The sequence below is a fragment of the Gorilla gorilla genome, chromosome 1, assembly GCF_029281585.2.
Source record: "Gorilla gorilla gorilla isolate KB3781 chromosome 1, NHGRI_mGorGor1-v2.1_pri, whole genome shotgun sequence".
Taxonomy (NCBI): Eukaryota; Metazoa; Chordata; class Mammalia; order Primates; family Hominidae; genus Gorilla; species Gorilla gorilla.
Genome location: NC_073224.2, coordinates 170,093,046 through 170,117,735, shown reverse-complemented (window position 1 = coordinate 170,117,735; position 24,690 = coordinate 170,093,046). Strand labels below are relative to the sequence as shown.

Below are 24,690 nucleotides of genomic sequence, written 5' to 3'. Positions count from 1 at the left end.
TCATTATAATAGATCGAGGAAACTGTCACTATGTCCATTTGACAGATTGCAAAGATTATATCTCAAGACAGTCAAATACCTTGCCTAAGTTCAGCCTGAGAACAGCAAATGTGGGAGTCAGTTCTAGCTTTCATCTTACGTTACCAAAGCAGGTGTGATAAGTGGAGGGGCTCTAAATTCAGAGAGCAGTGGGGCAATGAATGAATGGTTGGTGAGGAAGTAAGATAGACTGCCCTTTTCAGCAGGGAAGAAGGTTTAGTACATTGCCTACACACAGTAGATGCTCAATAAATTTTAGTTCAGTGAACAAGAAATAAATGTCAACGTGTGCTAGCTATCAGGTTTACAGGTTAGGTGTGGAAGAGGAGGTAGCAGAGGTGTCGAGTACACACAGCCCAAGGTTAAGGAGCCAGTAGAGAGAATAATGCCAAAGAAGAAAAGGGAAAATTTAGCAAACCAGGTCCTTCATAGAAGAGGTTGATTGAGCCTGGTATCAAGTATAGAAGCAAGAATTTTACCTGAGTAGATGGACTCCTTCCTTGAGATTGAATAAAAAAACAGTGAGGTATAGAAATAGGTGTATAGGGACAAAAGGCAGATTGTTTCATCTCCCAACAATCCCCTCCATATTAAGCTCCCTTATGAAAAAAATATCTCACCATTCCTAATAAGTTATTTCCTTTAAAGTTTTAATAAATGTATACATGCAATTCCCGATGCCTAGAATTCCTTCTCTTTTTTTGTATAGTAAACGGTTATGGAGAAATAAAGACCCAAATTATAAGTTAGCTCTTAAAATTATTTCTTGAATTCTCCCAACATTCTATCACTCCCTCCATTTTCCACCTCTTAGAGCACTCACTCCCTCTTCTGTAGAGGCTTGGAAGCCATAGATAATTATGCTTCCATTTTTTATTAAGCCTTTTGAAACACTTTAACATATCAACAAAATATTTGAAAATGTTATAAGGTATGTCTTAGAGCAAGCATGACTTAGCTTGAACACAATTGCATGTATTTAGCTCAAACTTTTATATGCCAACAATTATATGATGTACATTTTCTTAATGGTTAGCTAAAGACTGCTCTAGCAGATGACTGCATTTTGTAATAAAAATATACTCTTAATTCATTGACTTTTAATAATGTTATACCACAAATGATGCATAAATTGGGAAAATTTATACAATGTATTTAAAGAATAAAATGTTGCTTGCCATTATAAAGATTTATGTATTGATCACCTTGATGTTTAAAGAAAATGATGTATACTTATGCCCTATCTTCAAAGCCAAATTGTATGCTGTAATACCTTAAGCTTTCAGCTGGTGTTAAATTTTGGCTGGTTCAATAGTGGGCTGAGAATATTGATTGCTATATTACTGTTCTGTTAGCCAATTTTATTTTTGAATAATCTATATGCCCTATGAGAAGATCAAATGATACGGCAGAGAGATCTGAGACAAAACACTAAGATTCAATTGTTTTAAGTTCAGCAGGATTAAGTTGCACATTTCAGAATCATTCAAAAATGCACCAAATGCATAATTATATTCAGTTTGCGTTTGAATTTGAGCTATGTAGCATGATCCATGTGTAATTTATAAAATATAGTCGAGTATTTAAAATATAAAAATATAATATTCTTTGTAATATTTTACACATGCTGTTATTTTCCTTATATCAGCAAAATAAGAATGTGAACTTTATAAATATACATTGAGAGAGTTAAGATAATCATGTGAAATGGCTATATCAATCTGTAAACACCTCTTTTAAATGACTATTTAATATTCCATCCAAAAATAAATACATAAAACCCAACTTATAGCAAGATCCATGAGACAAAATATTCTCACAAGGAATCTGTTTATGTATTGCCTGTCAATTAAACATGAAGCTAAGTAATTTTTGTTCAAATAATCTATGTATATTCCCAGTGTACCTATTATATACATGAAATTGTTCAACCTTTAGAGTATTTGCCAAATTTTTCTAATGTAAGTAATAATTATATGGATTTTAGAACTACACTTCTTACATTCTATTGTGAAAATATTTTAAGATTCATGTGCACTAATTTCAGTTGTATGCAAAAATACTGTAATGAAACATTATATTTTCATTTTTTAATGGAAAATATACAAGTCTCTTTAGATGGATCAAAAAGAAATTTCTAATGCAGCTAATGTGTTAAACCATCCTTTAATATTCTGTGTAGCCATAATTGCATTTGTCTGAGCATATCCAACGTTTAAATTAGTACAAGTTGATAAAATTGTAGCATTTAATTAGTTTGAATAAATGTAGTACATAAAAAATTGTAAACAAAATATGTGTAAGTTATTAATTGAAATGTGATTGGTGGCTTTTCTGGAAGAAATGGGGAGAAACTTAAAGTAGAGTAATAGCATGATTAATTTATTCAGGATGGTTTCTGCTGAAAAATTATGTTCAATAAGAATCTGTCATGACTTATGATCATTTGTTACTCTACAGTATATCAAATATAATGGAGTCAGGTGCACAAGCTGTAAAAGCAACTGTTATAAAAATGCCAGTTTCTTAAATTAAAAAGGTGGTTACTTAAATGATTTAATTCCAAATATCCATACTTTATTAATTTGAGCTATTGCTGTATCTAGAGATTATAAATATTTTTATAAATGATTTTGCTCTCATATATACATTTATCATTCTGCATTCAAGTCAATGGTTTTTAAAATTTCCTCTGAAGATCCAAATTACACATATTTTCATTAAAACATAGAGATGCCTGGCAAAAGTTGCTATTTAAATATTTAACAGAAAAATAAATGGGAAGAATAATTATTTGTTTACAACCCAAAACATTATTTCAATCAAAATTCTTTTAATGTAATAAAATGTGTTCTTCTACAGTATGTTCATTTACATATACCTCTCTCATTGGTGTCTTTCAATGATGTTTTCTCATATGAGATCTTTTTCAAACACTATGGAGATTAAACTGAATTATCTTAATATGATTTGAGCTGCTATACTGGAGAAGAAAATTTCATAGAAGGGAAATTCATAAATTTTGTCATTTTCAGAGAGTGTAGGGGACATTAAAATTCATAGTAAAATATCAATGTGTCCATTTCTATTATGCCTTAAACAGTATGCGTTAATCATGCTTGTTATCTCAGAGAGTTATTGGAAATGAGTAGAAGCTTGGAAGTGATAGTGTAAGCAAGTAATTTTCATGACAATGGCTTATCACCTGATGATCATCATATGAAAGTTTTGCTTGCTCCTTTCAGGGGGTGTGCATGTTTTTCATCATCTGGCCCAATTCCACTCTGAGTTTAATTTTCTGTTTTTATTTTATCTAACATTTTTTCCTAATCCTAGAACTATGCCTCTTTACAAAAATATTACTTAAAACCTATTTCTACAGAATTACATTAAAACAAGTAAACTTTCTACCTCCCTGTACTGTAAACCAATTGGTAATTATTTTAGTCACCTTCTGCATTAGGAGTTCCATCTTTTGGGCATTGAAATTGATTTTTTTCATCTTAGCATCTGAAGATCCAGAGTGTGCCCCTTGCCCAATCGCCTGAGACTATACAGTGACACCTACAACAGAGGATGTGGAGGGAGCAGCTTTTCGGGCACCAGAAATGGCAGCATCAGGAGCATCAGCACGAATAGACTTTGTAGAGGTAGTTCTCCCAAACTATATTATGAAACCAAACATTTTTGGTGCGCTACCTGCTGATGGGGGCTGCCTTCTTACTGCCTAGTATCTACAAAATGTTTGGTCTTTGTTAAAGTTTAACGATGACATTTCTGACTAATATAGAGAGACCTGATTTTTTTCCAAGTGTGTTCGGTTGCCGTAACTTTCAATGAATATGAAATTTTATCAGTCTCAGAAAAACATTAATACCCATATTTTTATCTAATTGATTTCACTATTTGTTATGTTAAGGTGCTATTGTGTATAATTTTTGTATATATTTTTAAATGGGATCAAACTAAGCCATAATTTAAAAGTCATCCTAATGCAGTAAATAAGATAATTTCTCTAGTTTGTTAAATTCTTCAGAGACCGAATATAATTGCTCGTTTTTCTGTCATACTCCCTGATGATGTTCCATTGTGGACTTATTTTGCAAAGTTCCCAGATGGCACAAGTCAAAATATGAAATGCTGATGATTGATTGATTTTATGTATCCTTTCATCTTATGTAATTTAATGTGGAACAGTTATTTTGTAGCTCTAAAATACATTTGTTAATTAACCATATTGGCTTTTCATGCAGTTCAATGGCTTATAGCATTTCAATTTGCATAGAAAATGAGTCTCTGTAATGATACTTTTGCTAAATAAATAACAATCGACATAATGGGTTCATTTGCTTTTAACATTTTATACATACAATTTAGAAGTAGGATATATTTCATATTGAAATTTTGAAAAGCTTGAAATTCAACATACAAAGGTCACCATCTTGCTGATGCCTAATGCAGTACAGCAAATTCATTCTTCATCCCATATTAACTCCTTTTTGGAACAAGTCAAAATACAAATAATTTACAATGATTGTGTTGGAGCTATTGCTTGATTAAATACAATTCAAAGATTCTTTTTATAAAACAGGTGTGAGCAGGACACATTGAGTTTACGGGCTTTTCCTATTTTTTTGGTTCTATTTCATTTTACTGCCTAGGAAAGAAACATTTTTTTGTAAAACCTATGCTATGGAGCTGAAATGTACTTTCTTGAATATTTCTATTCTGTTTTATGAATATCAATTATGTGAAATATATAAATATAAAATTGTCTTAGAATGCCTAACTCTTTGTATAAAACATATATCCGAAAGTAGATGTTGATTTTTTGTTCAAATTGTGTAAATGCTGATTTTTCCATGAGTACTTATGAAGATCTATATGTAAAAATTTTAAGTCTGCTTACTGTGTTTGTACCACCTTGTTTTTAGCTGTGTATACTATATGCTAATTGACTTCTGTCATTGTCACATATATTGCATATATCTCTCAAAAATTAAAAGGTATATTGCTATTCTAAAAATAAAAAATGTAAATTCCTGACATTGCTTTAGAATAAGTTGCACTATCTTAGTGTAGTTTTATAATGTGTTCTTATGAATTCTCAGTGCCCTTCAAATGCCACCAATTTGTTTAGCTTTCCGAAATTTATTTTAGAGATTACTTAAAAAGAGATTACTTAAAACATTCTATGTGAAAGTAGCTTTAAAGATTAAAGAAACATTGCTGTTTTGACTTTATGATGTTCTAAGTAAGAAACTGGACCTTTCATTATTAAAGCTTAAAATCTGATACAGCAGCAATAAAAGTCTGCATCAGTGTGCAGACTGTTGAATAATTAACCTTACTGCAGTAAACCATGTTGCCTTTCTGGTCTCGATAATATATAACAATTGAAAACTTGTATGCGTAGCATAAAGGAAACTTTTCTTAATGAAAAGAAATTAACAAGTAAGTGGAATAACTGCTATCAAAGCTAAAGTTCTTTAAAACTTAATCAGCAGAAGTGATTATAAAAGTAAAAGGTTAAAATAAATACAATTGAATATAATACATGATTTATTTTGCCCACTGTCCATGTTATATGTCCTGGTTAGTGCTTCAACAATCATAAGTGATTGTAAATTCATTCATAATATTTGTGTGACTCTAATCTTTTATTCTAAGAGGAATTATGCATACCAGTTTAACAAAATACTGCCTGTGTTTATCTGTGAAGTTTCATATATTTTCAGCCTCAATATATACTTTTTAAAAAAAACAGGTAAAATGATAAGATGAAATATTTTTATATGCATCTATATTGAAATAATTGTATTGAACTGTCTTTTATAAATATATTCTATTGATTTTACATTCATGAGTAGTAGGATATGCATATTAAGCCAAAATTTGGCTAAACATATTCAATAAAGAAAAACAACAACAAAAAAGACCCCTTAAGAAGAAGGCAGTACAGTATGTGGCTACCCATTCTGTACGATACAAATACCATACAACCCTTTCCTTCTTCATAATATTAGACTACTCTCAGGAACCTGGGGCATGATGTGAACAACACTCTGTATTGCCTTTCATCATTTCATTGGCATCTCATGAAGAGAAGCCAGTTGTTATGTCTTTTAGGAGTGCCTCAGAGAATAGAATACATATGCCCGTATGTTTCTCAGAAGTTACAGGTTTCTGGAACTTCATTAAGAATTTCATAACTGTATTCTACCAGCCATATTTTTTGTCCATATCAAATTTTGCCAATTAAGGTTCCTGCTATTTTGTCTTATCTTTTTAATCAAATCAACTTTTCTTGAGCCAAAACTGGCAGATCTAAATTTTGTCACCAAAAATTATGATTATTTTATCAGTTTTTAAAGGGAAGGCATGTTAGGCATAGTCAGTTTTATTTGTGTCACTTGTTTCTGCCACTAGCAATCAATATAAGTTAATAAAGACTGATAGTCTATATTTATTCATTGGCATAAAAAATATGATTACCAGGGCAAAAATATAGCATCTGGAGGTCTAGTAGAGTAAAAATAATAATTCCAGAACAGATGGGTTTAGAACAGCATGAGAATGTGGAAACTACATCTTGCTCAAATCTCAATGAGGCAAAAATCTTTTATCAAACAAGTAATTCTTCCAACCCTCACACACGTACAACTTGCTTTGATTTCAGCTGTATTTTACATATAGATAGAACATCTGAAATCCAAGCTCTTCATCGCCTCTTGTGCTTGGGCAAATTTTAGAGAAATGCAAACCTTTAATTCAATCCAATTCAATAAACACTTGTTGAGGACTGACTGTGTGTCAAGCACAAGGATTAACACTAGAAACACCATGTACAAGGAGTCCCTGCTGTTTAGAAGCTTAAGGTCTGATAAGGAACAGAGACAAGTGAAGCATTATATTCAGTACAGCATAGTATATAGGATTATGGAGATGTGATGAAGTCCCAGAAAGAGTACAGAGAAGTTCTATTTCTTAGTCCTATCTGTAAAGTCCAGGTGATGCCTGAGGAGTCTTTCAAACCATAAATTGGAATTTTAAAGTGGGCAAAAGGAAAATGAGTGTTGCTCATACAGAAAACCCCATGTCACAAGGGGTTGAATATGTAAAATAGAAAGCATGAGGAAGGAGTAACCATGAGGTAGACAGAGAAGAAACTGTGAAGGGGCTCTTATGACATGGTTGGACTTTATTTTCTGGGCAATAGAGAGGTTTTGATGAAATGGTTTTAAGCAGCGGAATGACACATTAGATTTGTAAGTGATGGGATAACATTGGCTAAGTAAGAATTCAAACTCCTTGCTAAGCAAGCAAATAACAAAAGCCACTCTGGGCCAAGTGTAGTGGTGTACACCTATAATCCCATTGCTTTGAGAGGCCAAGGCAGGAGGATCACTTGAGGCCAAGAGTTTGAGGCTACAATGAGCTATGATCACACCACTGCACTCCAGCCTGGGCAACAGAACAAGACCCTGTCTCTAAAGCTACTTAGACAATTCTTTTCTTTTAAACCAGTTTTATTGAGGTGTTTGAAATACATACCATAGAATGAACTCATTTTAAGTGTACAATTCAATATTTTTAGTAAATTTATAGAGAAGTGCAATTATCACCACAATTTAATTTTGGCCATTTCTATTACCCAATGCCCAAGTCCTTCCTGCTTATTCGCAGTTAATCCCCATTCTAATCTCCTTTCCTACCCTAGCCCCAGGTAACTACTAAACTGCTTTCTGTCTTTATAAATTGTCCTTTTCTGAACATTTCATATAAGTAGAATTATTCATGTAGACATCTTTTATGTCTGGTTCCTTTCACTTAGCATAACACTTAGCATAACCCATAATAATCTGGCATAACCTGTAGTGAGGTTTCTGCCAGATTATTATTAGACAAACAGAATAGACATATTTTACTCCTAAAAAGACTATGAACACTGGGAAAACAACACGTGTGATAAGGATGTGGTGTGAGACTATCAAAGGTGTAGAGGAGACAAGAAATTGAGGGACCAAGATAGGACAGGATGGCAGGGAAAAAGAGTCAGCTGGAGTAGAAGAATCAGAAGTGCAGTTACGTGAAAGTAGAAGAAAACATGTCAAGATATTTTAATAAAATTTGCTGAAGACTGAAGATTTGAACTGTATTGCCTCCCTACCTTAAAGATTTAAAACAGGTATTTGTAAAGATTGGACTTCCTGTTTGTCGTTACTACTAGATTCTAGATACTAGAGGTATCACAAGATTCATAGTTTCTTGGAGAAGTAAAGTCACTTCTCCAAAGAATGCTTATCTTAGAAAAAAAAAAAAAACAAGAATGCTCTTAAATAGTGACAGACTGACATCTGCATTTAAAACATAAAGGGGCAAAAGTGCGTCTAGAACAAGCTGTGTTATCTTTGAAAATCCACTGTGGAGTCAACGGGACATTTTGATAGTCACACTGAGATTGGAGATACAGTGTTTTTAGAGAATGCACGACTGATTTAAGAATGCTTGTTCAGATGAAGAAACAGACTTAGGTGGCATGATGAGGTCACTCAAGTCACAAAAATTTAAAAATTCTTTCTGCAGGAGAAGACAAGGCTTCTGGCAGATTTTCTGAGTCTATATTCAAGATCCACCCCACTAACTGAGAATGGCTGCCTTGCTGATTTGACTGTTACTGTAGAACTGAAGATAAAGTGAATTTTGGAGTTGTTTGTGTGATCTACTAGTTACTAGAAAAATCACAGGTTTATAGTGCAGCTAATGGGATAAACAGACTTTGATTTTAGGGCAGTGAAGACACTCTGCATGATGGATAATGATACTATATATATAAATAAATGTATATATATATAAAAGAACAAGCTGTGTGTGATATATATTTACTCTGCTATGTATAATATTTATATATAAATATATATTATAAAATGTATATATACATATATTTATATATATGGTGTACATTTGATGGGTTTGGACAAATGTATAATGACGTGTATACATGTCATTATACATTTGTCCAAATCCGTCAAATATATATTATAATGTATCCATGACGGATACATGTCATTATACATTTGTCCAAACCCATCAAATGTACACCGAGAGTGAACCCTAATGTAAACTGTGGACTTTGGGTGACTATAATGTGTAGATGTAGTTTATCAGTTGAAACAATGTACCACTCAGGCCGGGAATGTGAATATTAGGGAAAGCTATGCATGTGTTGGGGTGGGGAGTATATGGGAAATCTCTGTGCTTTCCTCTCAATTTTGCTGTAAACCTAAAACTGCTTTAAAAAAAAAAAAACAAAAAAAAAGACTGCGCACTGGCCAGAATATGCCTGCCACTTAGTTGTTACGAGGAAGGGACAAACTCAAAAACAAAGAACCCACTGAGTAGGAAATCTGACAAAAATTTCCAGGCCTAATGTCATGACTGGCCTCAGGCCAAGAACTCTGATGAATGAAATTGGAGTCTCAGAAGACAGCACCAAAGACGGTTTCTGAGAGGCTACTGAAAGGACCCTCTCTCGAGAAACCACGTCTCCAAACCCCTAGGAGTGGGAAGTGGTCCTGCCAAGCACGGTTCCTAGAGGGGCCCAGCGGTCCGCTGTGGCCTCGGTAGGAATGAGAGATTTCTCAGCGCTGGTTGGAAATACTGCAGAACATCCAGGCGGGGTGGCACATGCCTGTAGTCCCAGCTACTCAGGAGACTGAGGCAGGAGGATTTCTTGAGCCCAGGAGTTCTAGGCTGTAGTGTATTATGCCGATCGGGTGGCAACACTAAGTTTGGCATCAATATGGTGACCTTCCTGGAGCGGGGACCACTCGGTTTTCTAAGGAGGGGTGAACCAACTCAGGTCGGAAACGGAGCAGGTCAAAATTTCCATACTGAACAGAAATTCTCAGGAACAATCCCAGGTTAAGGACTGCAGATTCATTCCCTAAGCCATGGAGTCAGGGTCCCCTGCCTTGGTCAGGGTGAACGGGACAAACCCGGAACCCTGAAGGTTGGTCTTGTTTGCTGCTGTTAAAGTAACAAGGAGCTATTTTACCACCCATAAAACTAAGACTCTATTCCTTAGAAGAGAGGAGGTTAACTACTAATACGAATGTGTTTTAATTACAGGAAGTTGGTATTTCTCCGGGAAATGCTCCGAGACGCTGGAGAAATGTTTGCATACTCTGGGTAGGGGAGAAAAAGAGGCAAATTAAAATGGGATGGGATAAAATGGAGATTTTTATATTTTTCCTTCCTCCTTGCCCACTTAGCTTTGTTCTCTGTGTCCACTTCCTGAGAGAAGAAAAGACAACAGTCACTGCAAGATGCTCTCAAATAAAAGTCAAAGGAGGAGAATTATTCTCTCTCGTGGGCTCCTTGTGGGAGCTGGAGGTGAGAGGACATCAGGAGCTTGCACTGTAGGACTTCAGCGCTGAGCAAGGGGATGGTCAGGGCAGAAGATGGGGTAGACGTGATGTCAGGAAAGAGAGTTCTTTGGGTAGGAGAGTAAGGTTTTCCTCGGAGTTTTGGTGTCCTATGCAGTAGGATAGAAAATATCAGTAAGAAGTGCTGTGAGCCAAGTTCTTAGATCCCCTTAAATGTTGACAATAACCTCAGGACAGAAATTGCCATTTGGGGTCTATGTTTCTCTAAGTAGCCTTTATGAAAATATCATGGGAGTGAATACGAAGGACAGGGAGACCAGTTGCTGTAATCATGACAAAAGAAGGAGAGTATGATTGATAATAGGGAAGAAAAAGTAAACAAAATTGGGAGACATTTTTGGAAGTGAAATTCAAAGGACTTTCATCAGAGTGTAGCTTATTCTTGTCATATATAAGGAAAAAAAGAAGAAGTTTTACAAAAACTGCTTCTAGGTTGTTCCTTAAATCAGGGCTTTACTCTGTGGCTTTGTGATTTAATTTCAAAAGTATTTTCCAGAAAAAAAAGACACAGCCATGTTCAAAGCAACTAGCAACAAATTGCAAAGCCAGAATAATGCATCTTGCATTTATAACTGTTTTTGATTGACTTATAAATCTGCTTCCCTTTATTAGTTTGACTAAGATCCAGTCCAAATGTCAATGCCTCTTTGAAGATTTCCCTGGATCCCCAAACATGTGCACATGGGACTTTGGATATAAAATTTCTAAAATGTTATCACATCATATTTTAATTAGTTGTTTGAAGGTCTGCTTTCTTGAGCTCTTTGAAAGCGGGACTATGTCTTATTCATCATTATATCTCCACTGGATAGAAAAGTGCTTTGTCCAAAGTTAGATTTGTTAAATGAATAGAGGGGATATGGCAATCAGAGGAAATGCAATCTTCTGCTGAGTGTCAGAAGTACTATTATATACAATAACAACAAAATTAAAATGTCTAAAATCATTCCCTATATCTATAAAAATATGAAACTATTTCCAATATTATTCCTATCAAAATTTCCAATGAAACCAGTACTTGTATGTGCTATTAGTTCTAATCATGCTACTAGAACATTGTTGAGTTTGAAATTGTTAGCATCATTCAACTAATATGCGTATAGCTGTCACTTCCTTTTGAATTATTATGACACCAAAAGCTCAGGCAACAAAAGAAAAACAAATGAGACTAACTCAAACAAAAAAGTTTTTACACAGCAAATGAAACAAGTCAACAAAATAAAAAGGCAGGCTGGGTATGGTGACTCACACCTATAATCTCAGAACTTTAGGAGGCCAAGGCAGGAGGATCACTGAGGCCAGAGTTCAAGACTAGTCTGGGCAACATAGTAAGATCCCCATCTCTACAAAAAAAAAAACAAAATTAACCAGGAGTGGTAGTGCATGCTTGTGGTCCCAGCTACTTGGAAGGCTGAGGTGGGAGGATCACTGAAACCGAGGAGATCAAGACTGCAGTGAGCCATGATTGCACCACCGCACTCCAGCCTGGGTGACAGAGTGAGACCCTGTCTCCAGATTTAAAAAAAAAAAGAACAAGTACAAGGCACCCTATAGGCAGGGAGAAAATATTTGCAAACTATATATCTAATAAGAAGTTAATATCCAAAATATATTTTAAAAGTTCATACAACTGAATAGCAAAAAAAAAGCAAACAAAAAATAACCCAGTTTACAAAATGGAATCGACAAAGGATGTAAATAAACATTTTTCCAAAGAAGTCTTATGAATGACAACAAGTATATGAGAAGATGTTCAACATCACTAATCATCAGGAAAATGCAAATCAAAGCCATGAGTTATCACAGTATACCAATTAGGATGGGTATTATCAAGAAGACTAGAGATAACTAGATATTGGAAAGAGAGTAGAGAAAAGGTAAATTGCTAAGAATGTAAATTGGTACAGCCATTACAGAAAACAGTACGAAGATTCCTTAAAAAGTTAAAACTACCATATGATCCAGCAATTCCCCTTCTGTATATATTATAACCAAAGAAAATTAAAAAATCAAAGAGAGATTTGCAGTCCCACGTTCATTGCAGGATTATTCACAATAGCCAAAATATGGAAACAACGTAAATGCCTACTGACTGATGAATGGATAAAGAAATTGCATCATATATGTACATACCTACACACACAAATATAAACACTATATAAATATCATTTAGCCTTAAAAACAGAGATTCTGCCATTTGTAACAACAAGGATGAAACTAGAGGACATTTTTCTTTTTTTTTTTTATTATACTTTATGTTTTAGGGTACATGTGCACATTGTGCAGGTTAGTTACATATGTATACATGTGCCATGCTGGTGCACTGCACCCACTAACTCGTCATCTAGCATTAGGTATATCTCCCAATGCTATCCCTCCCCCACCTGCCACCCCACCACAGTCCCCAGAGTGTGATATTCCCCTTCCTGTGTCCATGTGTTCTCATTGTTCAGTTCCCACCTATGAGTGAGAATATGCAGTGTTTGGTTTTTTGTTCTTGTGATAGTTTACTGAGAATGATGATTTCCAATTTCATCCATGTCCCTACAAAGGACATGAACTCATCATTTTTTATGGCTGCATAGTATTCCATGGTGTATATGTGCCACATTTTCTTAATCCAGTCTATCATTGTTGGACATTTGGGTTGGTTCCAAGTCTTTGCTATTGTGAATAATGCTGCAATAAACATACGTGTGCATGTGTCTTTATAGCAGCATGATTTATAGTCCTTTGGGTATATACCCAGTAATGGGATGGCTGGGTCAAATGGTATTTCTAGTTCTAGATCCCTGAGGAATTGCCACACTGACCTCCACAATGGTTGAACTAGTTTACAGTCCCACCAACAGTGTAAAAGTGTTCCTATTTCTCCACATCCTCTCCAGCACCTGTTGTTTCCTGACTTTTTAATGATTGCCATTCTAATTGGTGTGAGATGGTATCTCATGGTGGTTTTGATTTGCATTTCTCTGATGGCCAGTGATGATGAGCATTTTTTCATGTGTTTTTTGGCTGCATAAATGTCTTCTTTTGAGAAGTGTCTGTTCATGTCCTTCACCCACTTTTTGATGGGGTTGTTTGTTTTTTTCTTGTAAATTTGTTTGAGTTCATTGTAGATTCTGGATATTAGCCCTTTGTCAGATGAGTAGGTTGCAAAAATTTTCTCCCATTTTGTGGGTTGCCTGTTCACTCTGATGGTAGTTTCTTTTGCTGTGCAGAAGCTCTTTAGTTTAATTAGATCCCATTTGTCAATTTTGTCTTTTTTTGCCATTGCTTTTGGTGTTTTGGACATGAAGTCCTTGCCCATGCCTATGTCCTGAATGGTAATGCCTAGGTTTTCTTCTAGGGTTTTTATGGTTTTAGGTCTAACGTTTAAGTCTTTAATCCATCGTGAATTGATTTTTGTATAAGGTGTAAGGAAGGGATCCAGTTTCAGCTTTCTACATACAGCTAGCCAGTTTTCCCAGCACCACTTATTAAATAGGGAATCCTTTCCCCATAGCTTGTTTTTCTCAGGTTTGTCAAAGATCAGATAGTTGTAGATATGCGGCGTTATTTCTGAGGGCTCTGTTCTGTTCCATTGATCTATATCTCTGTTTTGGTACCACTACCATGCTGTTTTGGTTACTGTAGCCTTGTAGTATAGTTTGAAGTCAGGTAGTGTGATGCCTCCAGCTTTGTTATTTTGGCTTAGGATTGCCTTGGCAATGCGGGCTCTTTTTTGGTTCCATATGAACTTGAAAGTAGTTTTTTCCAATTCTGTGAAGAAAGTCATTGGTAGCTTGATGGGGATGGCATTGAATCTGTAAATTACCTTGGACAGTATGGCCATTTTCACGATATTGATTCTTCCTACCCATGAGCATGGAATGTTCTTCCATTTGTTTGTATCCTCTTTTATTTCCTTGAGCAGTGGTTTGTAGTTCTCCTTGAAGAGGTCCTTCACATCCCTGGTAAGTTGGATTCCTAGGTATTTTATTCCCTTTGAAGCAATTGTGAATGGGAGTTCACTCATGATTTGGCTCTCTGTTTGTCTGTTATTGGTGTATAAGAATGCTTGTGATTTTTGTACATTGATTTTGTATCCTGAGACTTTCCTGAAGTTGCTTATCAGCTGAAGGAGAGTATGGGCGGAGACAATGGGGTTTTCTAGATATACAATCATGTCGTCTGCAAACAGGGACAATTTGACTTCCTCTTTTCCTAATTGAATACCCTTTATTTCCTTCTCCTGCCTAATTGCCCTGGCCAGAACTTCCAACACTATGTTGAATAGGAGTGGTGAGAGAGGGCATCCCTGTCTTGTGTCAGTTTTCAAAGGGAATGCTTCCAGTTTTTGCCCATTCAGTATGATATTGGCTGTGGGTTTGTCATAGATAGCTCTTATTATTTTGAAATACGTCCCATCAATACCTAATTTATTGAGAATTTTTAGCATGAAGGGTTGTTGAATTTTGTCAAAGGCCTTTTCTGCATCTTTTGAGATAATCATGTGGTTTTTGTCTTTGGCTCTGTTTATATGCTGGATTACATTTATTGATTTGTGTATATTGAACCAGCCTTGCATCCCAGGGATGACGCCCACTTGATCATGGTGGATAAGCTTTTTGATGTGCTGCTGGATTTGGTTTGCCAGTATTTTATTGAGGATTTTTCCATCAATGTTCATCAAGGATATTGGTCTAAAATTCTCTTTTGTGGTTGTGTCTCTGCCCGGCTTTGGTATCAGCATGATGCTGGCCTCATAAAATGAGTTAGGGAGGATTCCCTCTTTTTCTATTGATTGGAATAGTTTCAGAAGGAATGGTACCAGTTCCTCCTTGTACCTCTGGTAGAATTCAGCTGTGAATCCATCTGGTCCTGGACTCTTTTTGGTTGGTAAGCTATTGATTATTGCCACAATTTCAGAGCCTGTTATTGGTCTATTCAGAGATTCAACTTCTTCCTGGTTTAGTCTTGGGAGGGTGTATGTGTCGAGGAATTTATCCATTTCTTCTAGATTTTCTAGTTTATTTGCGTAGAGGTGTTTGTAGTATTCTCTGATGGTAGTTTGTATTTCTGTGGGATCGGTGGTGATATCCCCTTTATCATTCTTTATTGTGTCTATTTGATTCTTCTCTCTTTTTTTCTTTATTCGTCTTGCTAGCAGTCTATCAATTTTGTTGATCCTTTCAAAAAACCAGCTCCTGGATTCATTAATTTTTTGAAGGGTTTTTTGTGTCTCTATTTCCTTCAGTTCTGCTCTGATTTTAGTTATTTCTTGCCTTCTGCTAGTTTTTGAATGTGTTTGCTCTTGCTTTTCTAGTTCTTTTAATTGTGATGTTAGGGTGTCAATTTTGGATCTTTCCTGCTTTCTCTTGTGGGCATTTAGTGCTATAAATTTCCCTCTACACACTGCTTTGAATGTGTCCAAGAGATTCTGGTATGTTGTGTCTTTGTTCTCGTTGGTTTCAAAGAACATCTTTATTTCTGCCTTCATTTTGTTATGTATCCAGTAGTCATTCAGGAGCAGGTTGTTCAGTTTCCATGTAGTTGAGTGGTTTTGAGTGAGATTCTTAATCCTGAGTTCTAGTTTGATTGCACTGTGGTCTGAGAGATAGTTTGTTATAATCTCTGTTCTTTTACATTTGCTGAGGAGTGCTTTACTTCCAAGTATGCAGTCAATTTTGGAACAGGTGTGGTGTGGTGCTGAAAAAAATGTATATTCTGTTGATTTGGGGTGGAGAGTTCTGTAGATGTCTATTAGGTCTGCTTGGTGCAGAGCTGATTTCAATTCCTGGGTATCCTTGTTAACTTTCTGTCTCATTGATCTGTCTAATGTTGACAGTGGGGTGTTAAAGTCTCCCATTATTAATGTGTGGGAGTCTAAGTCTCTTTCTAGGTCACCCAGGACTTGCTTTATGAATCTTGGTGCTCCTGTATTGGGTGCATATATATTTAGGATAGTTAGCTCTTCTTGTTGAATTGATCCCTTTACCATTTACCATTATGTAATGGCCTTCTTTGTCTCTTTTGATCTTTGTTGGTTTAAAGTCTGTTTTGTCAGAGACTAGGATTGCAACCCCTGCCTTTTTTTGTTTTCCATTTGCTTGGTAGATCTTCCTCCATCCTTTTATTTTGAGCCTATGTGTGTCTCTGCACGTGAGATGGGTTTCCTGAATACAGCACACTGATGGGTCTTGACTCTTTATCCAATTTGCCAGTCTGTGTCTTTTAATTGGAGCATTTAGTCCATTTACATTTAAAGTTAATATTGTTATGTGTGAATTTGATCCTGTCATTATGATGTTAGCTGGTGATTTTGCTCATTAGTTGATGCAGTTTCTTCCTAGTCTCGATGGTCTTTACATTTTGGCATGATTTTGCAGAGGCTGGTACCGGTTGTTCCTTTCCATGTTTAGTGCTTCCTTCAGGAGGTCTTTTAGGGCAGGCCTGGTGGTGACAAAATCTCTCAGCATTTGCTTGTCTGTAAAGTATTTTATTTCTCCTTCACTTATGAAGATTTGTTTGGCTGGATATGAAATTCTGGGTTGAAAATTCTTTTCTTTAAGAATGTTGCATATTGGCCCCCACTCTCTTCTGGCTTGTAGGGTTTCTGCCGAGATCCGCTGTTGGTCTGATGGGCTTCCCTTTGAGGGTAACCTGACCTTTCTCTCTGGCTGCCCTTAACATTTTTTCCTTCATTTCAACTTTGGGGAATCTGACAATTATGTGTCTTGGAGTTGCTCTTCTCGAGGAGTATTTTTGTGGCGTTCCCTGTATTTCCTGAATCTGAACGTTGGCCTGCCTTGCTAGATTGGGGAAGTTCTCCTGGATAATATCCTGCAGAGTGTTTTCCAACTTGGTTCCATTTTCCCCATCACTTTCAGGTACACCAATCAGACGTAGATTTGGTCTTTTTACATAGTCCCATATTTCTTGGAGGCTTTGCTCATTTCTTTTTATTCTTTTTTCTCTAAACTTCCCTTCTCACTTCACTTCTTTCATTTCATCTTCCATTGCTGATACCCTTTCTTCCAGTTGATCGCATCGGCTCCTGAGGCTTCTGCATTCTTCACGTAGTTCTCGAGCCTTGGTTTTCAGCTCCATCAGCTCCTTTAAGCACTTCTCTGTATTGGTTATTCTAGTTATACATTCTTCTAAATTTTTTTCAAAGTTTTCAACTTCTTTGCCTTTGGTTTGAATGTCCTCCCATAGCTCAGAGTAATTTGATCATCTGAAGCCTTCTTCTCTCAGCTCGTCGAAGTCATTCTCCATCCAGCTTTGTTCCGTTGCTGGTGAGGAACTGCGTTCCTTTGGAGGAGGAGAGGCGCTCTGCATTTTAGAGTTTCCAGTTTTTCTGTTCTGTTTTTTCCCCATCTTTGTGGTTTTATCTACTTTTGGTCTTTGATGATGGTGATGTACAGATGGGTTTTTGGTGTGGATGTCCTTTCTGTTTGTTAGTTTTCCTTCTAACAGACAGGACCCTCAGCTGCAGGTCTGTTGGAATACCCTGCCGTGTGAGGTGTCAGTGTGCCCCAGCTGGGGGGTGCCTCCCAGTTAGGCTGCTTGGGGGTCAGGGGTCAGGGACCCACTTGAGGAGGCAGTGTGCCCGTTCTCAGATCTCCAGCTGCGTGCTGGGAGAACCACTGCTCTCTTCAAAGCTGTCAGACAGGGACATTTAAGTCTGCAGAGGTTACTGCTGTCTTTTTGTTTGTCTGTGCCCTGCCCCCAAAGGTGGAGCCAACAGAGGCAGGCAGGCCTCCTTGAGCTGTGGTGGGCTCCACCCAGTTCGAGCTTCCTGGCTGCTTTGTTTACCTAAGCAAGCCTGGGCAGTGGCGGGTGCCCCTCCCCCAGCCTCGCTGCCGCCTTACTGTTTGATCTCAGACTGCTGTGCTAGCAATCAGCGAGACTCCGTGGGCGTAGGACCCTCGGAGCCAGGTGCAGGATATAATCTCGTGGCATGCCGTTTTTTAAACCGGTCCAAAAAGCTCAATATTCGGGTGGGAGTGACCCGATTTTCCAGGTGTGTCCGTCACCCCTTTCTTTGACTCGGAAAGGGAATTCCCTGACCCTTGCGCTTCCCAAGTGAGGCAATGCCTCGCCCTGCTTTGGCTCGCGCACGGTGCGCGCACCCACTGACCTGCGCCCACTGTCTGGCACTCCCTAGTGAGATGAACCCGGTACCTCAGATGGAAATGCAGAAATCACCCGTCTTCTGCATCGCTCACGCTGGGAGCTGTATACCAGAGCTGTTCCTATTTGGCCATCTTGGCTCCTCCTCCCGAGGGCATTTTTCTAAGTGAAATAAGCCAAACACAGAAAGAAAAATACTACATGATCTCATTTATAGTTGGAATCTAAAAAAAAAAAAAACAGACAGAAGCCGAGAGTAGAACAGTGGTTACCAGCTGTTTGGGGGTAGGGAAGATGGGGAGATGTAGCCCAAAGGAAACAAACTTGCAGTTGTAAAATGGATACACGCTGGAGACCTAATGTACAGCATAAGAATATATTGAGTACTTGAAATATGCTAAGAGAGTGGATCTTAAGTACAGTCATACCTCAGAGATATTGCAGACTCAGTTTCACACCACCACAATAAAGCAAATATTGCAATGAAACTATTGTTTTCCACTGCATATAAACATTATGTTTACAATATACTGTAGTCTATTAAGTGTACAATAGCACTATGTCTTTAAAAACAATATACATATCCTAATGAAAAAATATTTTATTGCTAAAAATTCTAACAATCTTCTGATGCTTCAGCAAGTAGTAATATTTTTGTTGATAGAGGGTCTTTCCTTGATGTTAGTGACTGCTGACTGATCAGGGTGGTGGTTGATTAAGGTTATGGTGGCTCCTGCAATTTCTTAAAATAAGACAACAATGAAGTTTGCTGCATCGATTGACTCTTCCTTTCATGAAAGATTTCTCTAAAACATCTTTCTCTTTAAGATGCTAAGATTTCTCTGTAGCACGTGATGCTATTTGATAGCATTTTACCTACAGTAGAACTTCTTTCAAAATTTGAGTCTATCCTCTCAAACATTTGTGGCTACTTTATTAATAAGTTTATGTAATATTCTGAATTCTTTCTTGTCATTTCAACAATGTTCACAGCATCTTTACCAGGAGTAGATTCCATCTCAAAAAACCACTTTCGCTAGGTGCAGTGACTCACTCCTGTAATCCCAGCACTTTGGGAGGCTAAAGCAGGTGGATTACTTCAGCCCAGAAGTTCGCTATCAACCTGGGCAACACGCCAAAGCTCTGTCTCTACAAAAATATACAAAATTAGCTAGGTGTGGTGTCATGCACCTGTAGTCCCAGCTACGCAGGAAGCTGAGGTGGGAGGATCACTTGAGCCTGGGTGGTTAAGGCTTCAGTGAGTCAAGACTGTGCCACTCACTCCAGCCTGGAAGACAGAGTGAGAACCTGTCTAAAAGTAGAGTAAGGAGATAGAGAAGAAGAAGGAGAGGAGGAGGAGGAGGAGGAGGAGGAGGAGGAAAGAAATCACTTTCTTAGATCATCCATAAGAAGCAATTTCCTGTCTGTTAAAGTTTTATGAGATTGCAGCAATTCAGTCACATCTTCAGGCTCCACTTCTAGCTTTAGATCTCTTTCTACCACATTGAAATTACTTTCTACACTGAAGTCTTAAACCCCTCAAAGTCATCCATGAGGGTTGGAATCAATTTCTTCCAAACTTATGTTAATGTTGATGGTTTGATCTCCTCTCATAAATTATGATTGCTGTTAATGGCATCTAGAATGGTGAATCCTCTCCAGAATGTTTTCAATTTACTTTGCCCAGGTCCATGTGAGGAATCACTATCTGGCTATACAAAATGTATTTCTTAAATAATAAGGCTTGAAAGTCAAAATTACTCCTTGACCCATTAACAGCAGAATGGATGTTGTATTCACAGGCATAAAAACAACACTAATCTTGTACATCTCCTTGGGAGCTTTTGGGTGACTAGGTGCATTGTCAATGAACAGTATATTTTGAAAGGAATCTTTGTTTCTGAGCAGTAGGTCTCAACAGTAGTCTTAAAATATTCAGTAAACCATGTAAACAGAGGTGTTGTCATCCAGACTTTGTTGTTCCATTTCTAAAGCACATGCAGAATAGATTTAGCATAATTCTTAAGGTTCCTAAGATTTTCAGAATGGTAAATGAGCATTGGCTTTAACTTTAATTTACCAGTGGCATTAGCCTCTAATAAACGAGTCAGACTGTCCTTTGAAGCTTTGATGGCAGGCATTGATATTTCCTCTTTAGCTTTGAATGTCCCAGATGGCATTTTCTTCCAAAGGAAGGCTATTTTATCTATATTGAAAACCTGTTTTTTATTGTAGCCACCTTCATTAATTATCTGAGCTAGATCTTCTGGATAATTCACTGCAGCTTCTACATTGGCACTTGTCGCTTCACCTTGCACTTTTATGTCATGAAGATGACTTATTTCCTTAAACTTCATAAACCAACCTCTGCTAGCTTCAAACTTTTCTTCTTCAGCTTCCTTACTTTTCTCAGTCTTCATAGTATTGAAGAGAGTTAGGGTCTTGCTCTGGATTAGTCTTTGGCTTAAGAGAATGTTGTGGCTGGTTTGATCTTCTGTCCAGACCACTACCACTTTCTCCATATTAGCAGTAAGGTTGTTTCACTTTCTTATCATTCATGTATTCACTGAAGTAGCACTTTTGATTTCCTTCAAGAAATGTTCCTTTGAATTTACAACTTGGCTAACTGTTTGGCACAAGAGGTATAGCTTTTGGTTGACTCCAGCTTCTGACATGCCTTCCTCACTAAGCTTAACCATTTCTAGCTTTTGATTTAAAGTGGAAGATCCACAAATCTTCCTTTCACTTGAACACTTAGAGACCATTATAGGGTTATTGACTGGCCTAATTTCAATATTGTTGTGTCTCAGGGAATAGAGATCCCAAGGAGAGGGAGAGAGGAATGGTCTTTTGGTGGAACAGGCAGAATATACACAGCATTTATCAAATTAACTTTTCCATCTTATATGGGCATGGTTCACGGCTCCCCAAAACAATTACAATAGTAGTAACATCAAATATCACTGATCATTGGCTGGGCATGGTGGCTCACACCTGTAATCCAAGCACTTTGGGAGGCCAGGGTGGGTGGATCACTTGAGGCCTGGAGTTCAAGACTAGCCTGGCCAACATGGTGAAACCCCGCCTCTACTAAAAATACAAAACTTAGCCAGGTGTGGTGGTGTACATCTGTAGTGCCAGCTACTCAGGAGGCTGAGGCAGGAGAATTGTTTGAACCCAGGAGGTGGAAGTTGCAGTGAGCTGAAATCATGACACTGAACTCCAGCCTGGGCAACAGAGTAAGACTCTGTCTCAAAAACGAAAAAAAAAAATCACTGATTATAAATAAATATAATAGATAAAACAATAAAGGAAAAGTTTAATATTACCAAAAGTGACACAAAGACATGAGTGAGCACATGCTGTTGGAAAAATGGTGCCAATAGACTTGCTCAACACAGGGTTGCCACAAACCTTCAATGTGTAAAAAATGAAATACCTGTGAAGCACAATAAAGTGCAACAAAATGACACGTGCCTGTATTCTCATCAGAAAAAAAGAAAAAAAAAAGTGAAGTGATGGGTATCTTTATTCACTTGATTGTGGTAATAATTTCACAATGTATACATATATTGAAACATCACTCTGTATATTGAATATATACTATTTGTTTATGTCAATTATAACTCAATAAAACTGAATAAATTGAAAACTCCAAAGTATCGTAAAAGGGGAGCAGTTATATTTCAACTATTGGAAAGATGGCAGCGGCATATCAGGCAGAGAAAATAGTGGATGTAGGAAAGTCTGACATATATTTATTGAATGAGGAGTGGCCTGGTTTTCTGATCAGGGAAGTAAGTTAAAAACAGTGGTAGAAATAAAAGTGGAAAGGTAGGGTGAGGCGTTTGGATCTCACTAAGTGGTAACTCTTAAAGATTACCTATGTGAGTAGCAAGGACACAGTTGGTACTCAAGGCATGAGTTAAAAACTCAAATGAGAAAAAAAATGTTGGAGCAACACCACGCAGATAAATCCAATGATGTATTTAAATACGATACAATACAATACACATCTTTAAAATTCCTTCTGGTACTGTAATTGACCTGAAGATACATGAAATCGTATGAATTACTACTCAAACTGTCATCCCTCTAACAAAACAGTAAGCCAGACAAAACTGATTTAGCCTATAAGTTGTCCCTTATTCCATAATAATGAGAGGTAGATACTATTTATTTACTGGACATGCCAAGCTCTTTACCTACATGCATTATTTCACTGACCCTTGTAACAACTGAGTGAGGTATTTGTTGTCATTCTGTTACACACGAGAAAATTGAGTCTCAGAGAAATTAAACAATTATTTACTCAAGATCACTTTGATTGAAAGTGGCAGAAACCAGATTCAAACCCCTTCTCTCCAGTACTCCATCTTGTATCAACTTGATTGTTTTGCCTACAGAGTATAGTTTTGCTTGAATTCTGTTTAAGAAATCAAATTACTTATGCTAGTGTTGCTTATTTGATTTACCTCCAAGGCACTTGATTAAGAATCAAATTATATTAATGTTTCTTGTGAATGATAGATATTCATCACATGTTACAAGAATTGCTTATTCTCTTGAGGTGTTTTTCATTTTCAAAAATACATCCAGGTACATTTTGGGTTCTTGAATCACAGATTAACCATTCAGTCCTCACAATGGGAGACTGAAGAAATAATCAATGGGTTTCATATGGTTAAAAGAGTATCAGTTTCTTTGCAATAATGTAATACTATCCTTAATTTACGACTCGATGTCTTTAGCTATCAATTTTATTTTTCCAACCTTTTAAAATCAAGGTGGTTTCTTTTGCATTTCCTAAGATTCAAGATTGAAAATGTAACAAAATCTCAGACAGCTAACATGTATTAAACTTTTCAAAGCACATGAAACAATGCTTTCAGAAATACGTTTTTTGAACTACACATTAACCTCGTAAGAGGAGCATAAAAAATATTTCCCATTCAACTAATAAGAACTTTAATGTCATTTGGTATGGATAATACACTAATTTTTGTTTCAGCTTATGCTATGTATTGAAATACATTCTATATTTTTTTCTTGAAAAAGTGTTTGGAATTGTAATTTTATTATAAGTAGAAGCTTTGTAGAAGAATTTTATACAAACTGGTAAAACTTTGAAATGTAAATGATTTCCTACAATAATTACCATAAATATGGGTAAATAGCTCAGAATGTTTCTATATGTAACCACTGAGTAATATACTTTCAGTATTCCTTGATATAAGTTATGGGAACCATGTAGCTTCTAATAATATCAAGGCATATGCTATTTTAAGAGATTTTTTAATTTAATTTTTAATATAAAATTTCTCATACTTGAAAACCAAACTTTTTTTTTAGTCCTCTCAATGAGCTCTTGGTTTTGAGGAAGAGATATTCTAGGCCAAAGAAAGTCATGTGCAAAAGCAGAGAGATGAATGAGAAACTGATGAACTGTGCAGGATACAAGGAGATTCATTGGTGTGGGAGGCATCGGCTACTGAATGTCAAGACATGAGGTTTGAGCAATAGAGCAGAGCCTATTCAAGAGTGATTTTATATTCCAGTATAACGGCTAGATCAACAAAGAGAAATAAACCTCATTGCATTGATTTTTCAAGAAATAGTGATCATTTTATTTTACCTAATCTAGGGACCAGAATCTAATAGGTAATATAGTTGCTAATATTTATTGAGCTCTAAATTCTTTACGTGTGTTAATCCACACAGCCCTCATAGTATCTTGAAGTAGGTATTATTATTTTCCCCATTTTACAAATAAAGAAACTAAAACACAAAGAAGTAACTTGCCCAAGGTCAGGAAGCTGGTAAGGTGTGGGGGAAGGATTTGAACCCTGGCAGTGTGACTCTCGCCTTGTTCTTAATTACTATGCACAGCTGAATAGAGACCACCCAAAATGAATTCAAGATATGAGGATATGTGATGATTTTGTTGGAGGTTTGAATACATATTGAATTCATTTCCTCACATTTGTTAGTAAAATATCCTAGCCTCCTTTTTGTTTTTGAAAACAGTTTTATTGAAGTACAATTGCCATCTAATAAACTGACATACTTAACATGTACAAATTCA

At 36.5% G+C, this 24,690-nt stretch overlaps 1 protein-coding gene across 3 annotated transcripts in view; it reads left to right on the top strand.

Moving 5' to 3' along the window:
• LRRC7 (leucine rich repeat containing 7) overlaps positions 1-24,690 on the top strand; it is a 570,226-nt gene that overhangs the window by 307,768 nt on the left and 237,768 nt on the right. For 2 of the 3 annotated variants that reach the window (XM_031004477.3, XM_031004470.3), the window contains exon 8: positions 3,547-5,539. The exons of the other annotated variant lie outside the window; for it this stretch is intronic. In XM_031004477.3, coding sequence (XP_030860337.1) covers positions 3,547-3,553 — 7 coding nt within the window. In that variant the 3' untranslated portion in view covers positions 3,554-5,539. Of the gene's footprint in view, positions 1-3,546; positions 5,540-24,690 lie in introns of those variants that run through there. 3 annotated transcript variants of the gene reach the window in all.